This window comes from Falco biarmicus, chromosome 5 (genome assembly GCF_023638135.1).
Source record: "Falco biarmicus isolate bFalBia1 chromosome 5, bFalBia1.pri, whole genome shotgun sequence".
Lineage (NCBI taxonomy): Eukaryota > Metazoa > Chordata > Aves > Falconiformes > Falconidae > Falco > Falco biarmicus.
In genome coordinates this window covers 17,345,196-17,355,360 of record NC_079292.1, presented here as the reverse complement: position 1 = coordinate 17,355,360, position 10,165 = coordinate 17,345,196, and the positions used below count along the sequence as shown (strand labels likewise).

The 10,165-nt window shown below is 37.3% G+C and overlaps 1 protein-coding gene across 2 annotated transcripts in view; it reads right to left on the bottom strand.

Annotated features, from left to right (window-relative positions):
- Positions 1 to 4,084: 4,084 nt before the first annotated feature.
- Positions 4,085 to 10,165, bottom strand: part of PTPN12 (protein tyrosine phosphatase non-receptor type 12) — a 77,598-nt gene continuing 71,517 nt past the window's right edge. For both annotated transcript variants that reach the window (XM_056340108.1, XM_056340107.1), the window contains exons 14-18: positions 9,324 to 9,401; positions 7,932 to 8,020; positions 7,166 to 7,196; positions 5,991 to 6,107; positions 4,085 to 5,387 (exon numbers count right to left, since the gene is read on the bottom strand). In XM_056340108.1, coding sequence (XP_056196083.1) covers positions 5,326 to 5,387; positions 5,991 to 6,107; positions 7,166 to 7,196; positions 7,932 to 8,020; positions 9,324 to 9,401 — 377 coding nt within the window. In that variant the 3' untranslated portion in view covers positions 4,085 to 5,325. The remainder of the gene's footprint in view (positions 5,388 to 5,990; positions 6,108 to 7,165; positions 7,197 to 7,931; positions 8,021 to 9,323; positions 9,402 to 10,165) is intronic.

Here is a 10,165-nt window from a genome sequence, read left to right as displayed (position 1 = left end):
ATTTTGCACAGCAAAATACCAAACAAATAAAATCAAGACAACTATTAGAAAGAAGTTGCTTTCACGGTAACTGGAAATGCTGAGTCAAGAGAGAAGGTGGGAGGAAGACAACTGGGAGCAGCACCAGGACAGGGGCAGCTCCAGGTGGAGTCGCATGCGCTGACAGGCAGCAACGGCAGCAGCTGAATCTCTGCCTGCCCGCAGTGCCAGCCTCCCGGACAAGACGACAGGGCTACTTCGCTTCATAAGCTCCTGCTAACAGGGTCAGTGCCTCAGGTTAGGAGTCCATCAGGCACCGTACGCTTCAGAGGTACGATTGTTACGAGTTCAGCCCCTTGACCTGCAAATATCCCTGTTACAGGAGAGAAAGAAGAGCCTGTCAACACAAACACCTAGTTACTCAGCTAGTCAGACAAATTCAGTTGGACTACAACAAAAACCAGCTACAGCTGAGCATTTATTGTTGCCGAAAAGACACTCGTTTGCCTCTGTGTAATATCTACCATGGAAATATTCTGTGTTCAAACATTGTGGAAATGTTCTTGAGCTCATCAGTTTCAAGTAACTTGCTATATTCTTATTCTAAAGCTAGTTTGTATTCGTAACTACTTACTGTGACTTACTCAAACTATTTTTTTTTTTTTTTAAGGTTAAAACTGATCTTCAGTACCTCTTCTGTTCCCTCCTGAACATACCTCATACACAGCGGTCCTGGCCACTCAGAAGCATCATCCAACTACTCTGATTAGATCTCAGAGATACTCTTCTTCCTTCCTCCACCCTTACTACTGCTCCTGCTGCCTTTGCAACAAGTAAGCCCTTTCACTCCAGTGCTCTGAAAGCCAGCAAGTCAGTTACTAAACTCAAATTACATTTTCAAAGTTCCTTACTCTTTTATTCCCCTGCTGCAAGAACAAATCAGCACAGACAAAAATAACAAAAAGGCCTTTATGTCTGAGTCCTTACACCTTAGAATATCCCTACCAGTGTTTGCAAGCTTTTCTTAACCTAGCCAAACTGCCAAATCAAACTGGGGGAAACACAGTCGTGTTTGCAGTGCGCTCTGTGTGGTCCAAGGCTTATCACCTGCTTAACACTGACAATCCACCCCCTCTTTCCAGCCGGGAAGTCTAACGCTAAACTCTCATTTTCCCTGTGATCTAGCAGTGGAGAGAATATTTTCAGACTGCAAATAATGATAATAATAACGAAAAAGTAATTTTATATTGTTTTTTCCCCGCATACCACTCAGGATCTTCACCTCTTAGCAGGTTATTTTCTTGCTTCAACAACAGTAACTGTTTTGGCTGATGGTCCTCAGAACATCTTAACTGTCTTACATCAAGCAGATAACATTAATCAGGAGTTATGAGTGGTTATATGAGTAAGTTATGAGTGGTTACAGCTGGATTCTGGGTGGTCTGCCTGGCACTGGGCCAAAGAGTCTCAGAAGAGTCCAGGCTACGTGGAGCTTCCCTCATCTCAGCTCCGCCTCACAACCATCCCCCTTACAACCATCTTCCTAATCCTCAGGTACAACAAAGAGCAGATGCTCCAAGATACAGTCATTGCCCAGCTCTTCCTTTGTTGTGGCTTTAACTGCTGTACAACTGCCCTTCCACATCCCCCAAACAATACAAGAGCCACCACTTGTCACCAACAGTGCAGTATTATCCAGTATGCGAAAAGCACAACAAAATAGATGAGATACATCATTGTGCTAAGTGACCTTGAAATAAATCAGCAGCGGTAACATTACTCCATTAGAAACATGTAATTTGAACTTATATATTAAAACCTAAGTCACCACTTCATACCAAGTGCTATGTGGCACAGTGGAAATTACAACCTGAAACACACAGTTTAATCCTCAAATGCAAAGTGTTCAATTGCCAGGAGCCTCTTTAAATACAGTACGATCTACAACTAAAAGCAACTGCTCCAGCAGCACAGGGTTATCACACTGCCCAGTCACTGTGTCGCGCTTGCTCTGCATTCATTCTTTTAGAAATCTGTCTCCAAAAGAAAACCAACCCAAGATTTCAGTATACAAACACCCAGAGGCAATTCTTCGAAATTTTCATTGTTCTGCACAATTCCCAAGTTAGAAACTTCCTTAAGGAAAATCACATGTAAATGCAGCACGGTTTCCCAACAGATAAATAAGAAATAAAAATACTGAAGCAATGCTCTAATTACTAAAAGGCAGAAGGCTACCTACCAGACCAATGCAAACCCTAAAATGTGCCGTATAATAGAGGTGAGCAATGACGCCCTGAGAGATCAGCTTTCTTCTGAGACTTGAGTATTTACGTTTCTAAAACACGGAGAACTCACTCTTGATGCAATAATCTACTGCATACATTTTTTCAATATTAACACATTTAGGAAATTTAATAAATGGAATATTAGAAAAACACTGGAAGAATAAACAAGCCAATGAAGTGCTTATTAATAAGAACAGCAAGGTTGAGCAGCATTACTGGTTCTTTGCTATTGCGATCAAGTCAGTTGTATGCCTGGTGAAAGCTGCATTTCAGAGACTGAAGTTGAAGACTGCTTTTGAAAAAAATAACGTGGAACACTGGAGTTCAAGGAAAGGAAAGATTATTTCATGATTGATTTCAATATGTGTATAAAATTACTTGGTCTAGATCTGCATTCAGTGCTAATTTTCAAACTAATGTAATATTCTAAACCCCTTTAAACTGAATTTAAAATAAACCACCGCAAAGAAAGGTCTTGTTTGTTGAAGAAGCTGTTAAGACTGGATAACATTTCAAAGTTATGATGTGAAACTATCCCGCATACAGCACCCAACCCCGCACTGCCCTGTACCCCCCCCCCCCCCCCCCCAGAATGGATACAGAAAGTAATGACATTGGGCAGGTTTCACCTTGCATTTAAAACTGTCGGTTTACCTGAAGTAAAACAGGTGAAAATCTAAACCTCAGGTGAATGTAAGCAGGCAACAGTGAGCTGTAAGACAAGTCTGTCAAAAGATATAGACATCCATACAGGAAAAGCGCAGTTTGATATTGCTAAAGCAAAGAAAGGCTGAGAACTTTCTGTGATTAACTTAGTCTGGAATATGATCCAAATTCATGCAAATCTAAGGGGAAAAAAAAATGAACCTGGCCATACTTTAATTAAACATTACCAGATATATACTCTGTATATAGTGCACAGAGTTTTTGTCAACCTTTCCTCTAAGTGAAATTCAGACGTGAAAAGTGGAAAATCACAATCTGCACAGCTCCGTATTTCCTTGGTGGAGAAATACGGAAACGATCCTTAAAAAGTACATCCAAATCGTGTTTGGAAATTTTCTTATTTAAACAGTTGATTCAAAAAGTTACAGTGATTTGGACCGTCCAGTGGTGATGACGGCCCATCGTGCATTCCAGATCAGCAGGAGGTCTCTAGGAGTGAAAGTTTAAGCTAATCGTCTTCAGCACAGGGGCAGGGGAACAAAGTTCAGGCCAGCTTTATTCTGCCATCTGCAAGGCATTCCAGCTGTCCGAATTGTTTACAAAGCAGGACTCTAGTTGATACAGGTTATCCCAAATGTCATATATAATTGAATTATTTTTAATGAATAATTGCAAAAGTATATCCATGGGAAGTTAAGTATTTATAGTGCGTACAGCTCTTTGAAAGAGCTGCCCAGCTAGGCAGCCTGTCGTGTGTACTGAATGCATGGCGATTAATCCACAGTCAGAGACAGTAATTGCAAGTTACGTACCTTTTGGAAGTTATAATTGGGGTGCTGGCAGGGCATTTGTTCTTTTTTAGCAGACAGCCCTAAAGGAGTAGTAAATTTGATGTAATGCTTCCATGGCTAGAGTTCAGATGGATAGATAGTTTCACTACCTAGAATAAAGGGTTTTTTTTTCCTCTAAACATTCTTCTTTGCTTCTCTGGCATTACTGCTAGCCAGAACTTTTAAATTAGTTACTAAAAATAAGGTCCTGAGGGTCACTGTTTTGTTCAGGTATGAGGTCTATAAGCTAAGCCAAATTTTTGCTATTTTACTTTGCTTCCGAAAACTTGGGTTTTTTCCTACGAGTAAAAACACCCATAGTGAGCTTTTGACGTTCTTTAATTTAAAGACTGTATTACAGAAAAGTTTAAGTAAGGAATCCTTATAAGGATTAACTCTTGACATAATATATTGCCAAGATACAGTGTAGCTGCAAGGGCTCTATGTGAACCTTCATATAAGTTGCTTTCTTACATACACAGTCGCTGAACAACAAAAATGGTATTTACCATTTGTAAGAGAAGACAGCGGTGCTTAAACAGTCCTTTTACCAGTATTCTGGTTTTCCCAAATTAGAATCACGCCATATTAAAACTGTAAAATCCTATTATACAGAAAGTTGATAGAGATGAATTTTCTAAAGATTGCAACTGACGAAACATTAAAATGAAAACTAAGGAGTGTTGATTATGTAGAACGGTTTCTTTTTTACTGGCAGGTCAGATATACTAGAAACGTACAAATATTTTTGATAATCTAATTCCAGATGAACTCAAAACACTGAAGTAACATACACAGGCTAAGAGAATTCAATACTGTTCCAAGGCACTTACTGAATCTCCATGACTAGATGAAAACCAGAACAAATTAGGTCTGACAATTAAACAGCATATAATATAAAAATAACCTTTTGCTTACAATTTACAAAATGTATTACAATCTTTATCTCTGCTAACCTGCAACTCTGGCTGTGTGTGTCCAGCAATTTTTGTAAAAAACCCCAGAAACTATTTTCTAAAACTTCAGGGCAAATAATTTACAAATAAGGTACACAAAAATTTAGATCATGCAGAGATTTCTTACATCTTCTGTTAATATTTTATGATTGCAACTTTATCAAATTATATACTTACTTGCCCTGTACATATACAAAATAATGCATACATGGTAATCAAACGTTAGCAAAAAGTAGTCCATAAACACAATCTGTCAAAAGTATTACTATATTAACATATGTCTACAAGCAGCGTGTAACAGGGTTAAAAGACATTAAGGCAATAATACTTGAAGTTACAAAATAAATCATATGTAATACTTTCTCCTAAGTGTAATAAGGCAGGTAGATGGCCCCAGCAAAAAGTTGTAATACTGGAATCCACTGTTGTGAACAACGTTTAAGGTTTTGCGTGGGATGTACTCTAAGAGTGTACCATTTGGTAGTCAGATCTACACTGCTCTGTGTTAGTCGCCCCCCAGAAAAGTGGAATACTATTTTTCTAGTTCTCAGTGGCACTTGAGTTTTCCAGTATAATTCATTGATAGTATGTCCATTGCTTCTTGGATCATGTCCATTCTGAAGGTGGCTCTCTTGGTCCTCTGGGCTTTCCACAGCGGTTACCAAAACCTAAAGAAAAAAAAAAGTACTTAATACTTCTGTCCACTTGGAGAACGCAGTCTCACAAATGCTGGCAGCAGTCAGAAGGAACACTGCAAGACATGTGCCAGTTCTTAGGGAAGACGTGTATTCTCAGGGCTAGAAAATGACTTAGTGGTATGAGGAGTTGTAAAGGCACTATGGTCATAGGAAATACAAACATGAAGAATCTGTATATAATTACAGTTCCCTATTTAAACCTCACTTGTAAAGTACTTTTCAGTAAATACAGGAGTACAGCCTTTGTTATCATCTTTTTTTTCCTTCTCTGCATACCAAAGCAATTTTCTCAGGTATTATTTCTGAAAGTTTTCAGTGCTCTACAGAAATTATATCCCATTTGATTAATTCTGTATTTCATACAGTCTAAAACCCAAAGTGAATGACTAAATCACTCAAACCTCTTTCAGTGATGCTGAAGAGACAAGGCAGGCTAATTTGGCTGGGTTCTGCACCTCAGTGAGTTGGAAGGAGGGAGGAGTAGCAGCTATCCATACTAATACTATCGATGAATCTTCTGTTTAAATCATCTATATATATATAGTGATTAGGTTTTGACTGAATTATAATTACCAATATCTGTTACTTCCGCAGGAAATTCTGAAATTTGACCTCTTGTATCAGTGGAACCAGAAAAAGAAATCTGAGGTAAGATGTCAGTTGGTGTTTTGTTGCTTCTTTCAGGACGATCTGGAAAACACACATGCACACACACACCCCCTTACTGTAACATTCATTTAATCAGCACTGTGTGAACACTATTTTTAATTACAGTTCAGTCCAGAACACAACTTACATGAAGTATTATTTACAGAAATAAAGATTTAAAAGCCAATTTATCATTTCTTTTAAAAGATACTTGAAAATTGTTTATGAAGCAGATGTTCAACGACAGTGACACACTGCTGTTCATCAAATATGGATTTTATTTTTTAAAAGCTTGGATGGATATTTAAAATCACATGTAGCACCTATTTATAGCAACAGCTCACAGTACTATTTAAAACATCAATATAAATGCATCTCTCCATACTCTTCCTAAACTAAAGGTGCTTAAGACGTGATTGGCAACTATGTGTTGCATTACTGTATGATCACCCTATTAGCAAGTCTTCAGTATTTCTGAAAACTAATTTATTTTTTAAAAATCACCTAGGTATTTAACAGGCAGCTCCAAACGCACTGTAAAAGCCCATTCAAGCATATGCAGAAAATACATGGCAGACATAAGCTTGTAGCTGAAGCAGGTTGCTGCAAAGTTATATGTCAGCTGATAGACTACACTTCTTACTAAAGCCTTTTCAGAAGATGAAAAGTTAAACAATTTGGTAAATCTGCAACGTACATACATATACATACACACACCCCACTGCTGAATTTATTTCATGTATGCTGCTGTCTTTATGAAATTAAATAAACTAATTCAACTTCTACAATTTCTACTGCAGTAACATGGGAAGGTTGTAATTAACATGACAAAATATTGCTATTATAATATGTATTTAAATTCACTATTTTGATCTTCATTATTTTAGCATACCCAAAGTTTAACACTTATTTTTAAATGAGATTTTAACTGGCTTCCTCGGAAAACTCTATAAACTTGAAAAACAGAAGGCTTTTTCAAAAGTGCCAGTTGTTTGACAATATACCTAAAAATCTTCAGAGCAAAAGCCAAGTTCAGGTGAATTGTTATTCAGTATTTTGTAGAAAAAAAAAATTAAAAAGAAATCTTTTCTATCACTTACCAGGTAGTACAGGTGAAGTTGTTTTCAAACCCTGTTAATGAGAAATATTTAAAATAATCCTTTAAAATGCTTCCAAAATACTAAAAGAACACCAGAAATTTAGTTAGTTCTCATAATAAATTTACAGTCCCTGAAAATTGAGAGTGCATGAAAAAAAAGGCATGAATATAAAGAGGATTCATATGCTTTTAAAGTTTTGGCAGCTGTTTACACTGGATGGCATTGACCAACTAGTCGACTGATGTGAGAAGTGAAATCTGATGGGCAGGAAATGGTTTGTTTTAGATAAATATGGATGTAAGGAAAACTTCATCAAGCAGTGAAACAGGTTGCCCACAAAGGATATGAAGTCTCCATCTCTGGAGGTTTTTGAGGCCCAACGGGATAAAGCCCCAAGCAGCCTGGTCCGAGTCCAGGCTTCATGCAGCGGTTTAAACTAGAGCCTGCAATTCTCCTCCAGCCTGAATAATAGTCTACGATTGAGGGCAGACAGCAAGCTCCATAAATGCAGCATATTTACGCTCTTAAAGCTATGATTTAAGGTATATTAATGATGACTTTAAAAAATACTGCTGAACTTTGAAAACCAGGTATTTTTCTTGGAAAGTGAACGTGCTCTTAACATCATCAGTTCAGCAGCCCAGGCAGAAGAAAGCTAGTTGTAGGTGATCAACAGCTGGTACTTTTCACAAGTATGTATTTTGCTCTTTGTTGTAGCTCTCAACCAAACTAGAACTGATTAGTACAGACTTACTCCCATACTTACTGTAGAGACTGTTTGTTCTGGCAGATGCTGATCACGCAATATGCTCCACTCAGACTGTGCAATCATAACTGGCTTCAGCAAGGGTGTGCCTAGGAAAAATTAAGTTAAACTTGAGTTCTCTCCATGATGAGGCATTAGAAACGTGCTATAAAGTAACTTTTTAAAAATTAAATGCTTGTAAAACATGAATCTCTCTTTACATGAAGAGCATTCAAGGTCAGGGAAAGCTTCACAACTTAATTCAAAACACAAGACTGCAGTGTTTGCATTGTGGATGTTTGTTTCCTTCGTTTGGGGGTTTCTAGCCAAGAGGAGAATTAGCTTCTTTTTCAATGTTGTTTTTGAAATTGTCACACCAGCTATGCAATAGTACTATGCCTTTTTCATGTCTACGAAGTAAAGAAAACACACAAGTCATGACAACCATACCTGTCCTTAATGACTTCACGGCAAGAACACAATCAAAATTAAAGTGTTCTTAGTGATTCCAGTCCCAAACAGATTTTTAAAATTTTTAAGAAAAAAAGCTTTATTTCTTGTGTTCTCACAGAAAACAAGCAAATCCATAATATCCAAAGAAAGGATCACTGACTGAGCTACCTACACGCTTATGATGCTCAAGGGACGTATTTACAAAACTTGCATGTTATTATGATGAAAATATCTATATTGACTACTTTGTGAAACTTAAAAAATGTTTTTGCCAAAGTGACACTAAATAACAGCCTCACTAAATAACTATATCACACTAAGTTATTTGGAAGATACCAAACCTCAACCTAATTTACTAGTTCAATTAATCTTTTTTGTATTCTGCCATTACTATCTTAATGAATGAAATACGAAGACATAAGCGCTTCATTTGTGTCAGTTTTCTCTTTCAGTAACCCTTTTGACAAGGCAAAGAGTAAACTATGTTAAACTTAAACTGGGCTTGTTCACTACAGGGCGGTATGAAATGTCATCATCTTTCCTTTGCCCAAGAAAGAAGAATCAGATAAGCACTGCTCATGTGTTTTCTCATTCTCTGCCCTGGAGCAGTAGGAAACTAAAATAGCCTGGGAATCCCCTAACTACTGCATTTCCTCACTGTATCTCCTTTCCATACCCTTCAGATTGAAAACCAGCTCCGCTGAAATCAACATTGAAGTCTCCAATATACTTATTAAATATCATGTAACATCATGCTTAGTCAAAAAATGAGAAATAATTTAACTTTTTTCAAGGGCTTGTGAAAGTTAAACCTCAAAATACACGATCACGCATGCTAGATTTCATTCCATTTTACGATCTGTTCCAACGCTAACCAAAAAGCAGGGGCATTCAAATACAATACTGAAATGTCTTTCATCACATTTTATCCCCAGTTATCACAAAACATTAAGAACTCACTCTGTTCACTTGCTAATACAAATGATTCTGGTGTTCTTTCTGGGAGCGGGGGAGAGGAATCTTCGCTAGTATCAGCATCTAAATCAAATATGACATTTAGATAAGTTAAAAGAACACAGATTTTCCTCCTATATTTTAAAAAGTTGATTTTTTTATGCATTAAATCATTCTAAACTTGATATTAAATTTAAAGCAAGAGAAAAATTTGCTCCAAATCCTACAAAACACTTTTGTTTACCATACTAATGCCTTGGGAGCAACTTCACGCTAACACCATTATCTTCATGTTAAGGGTATAGGATCAGTTTGTGTGTTATGAGAGAAAGGAAAGTAAAATACATTTTCAGTCTAAATAATTTAGAGGAAAAAAACCTCAGCAACTCCAATGAATACTTTCTCTTCGTTCTTTCTGAAACAGAAGATAAGCAGAATCTTATCTCCAGTCTGCACTGGAGAGATACCATTTGTTTCTTGAACAAGTAACCTGCCAATAACTGTAACCGTAGTAGTTACCGTAATTTAATTGCAGTTCATTACACCTCTATGTACAGCCACCGCAAGTGAGTTAAGCTCATCACAACACACTGGCTCTTCGAACTCTTCTGTAGATACTAGTAACCATACACAATTGGTGCCTACCAAACAGAACCACGGATGAAGCTCCCAAACCATGGTAAGAAGCATGTTGGAAATATATATGAGCTCTTCAGCTGTGCTGAAGACAGTAACTTACTGCTGATAAGAAAAAATAACAATTACTGCTTAAGTGGCTCAAAGGATACTTACTTCTAAAGTCAATACAGCACAGCTAAATTGCACAGTGCAAGCACATGACGCAACAC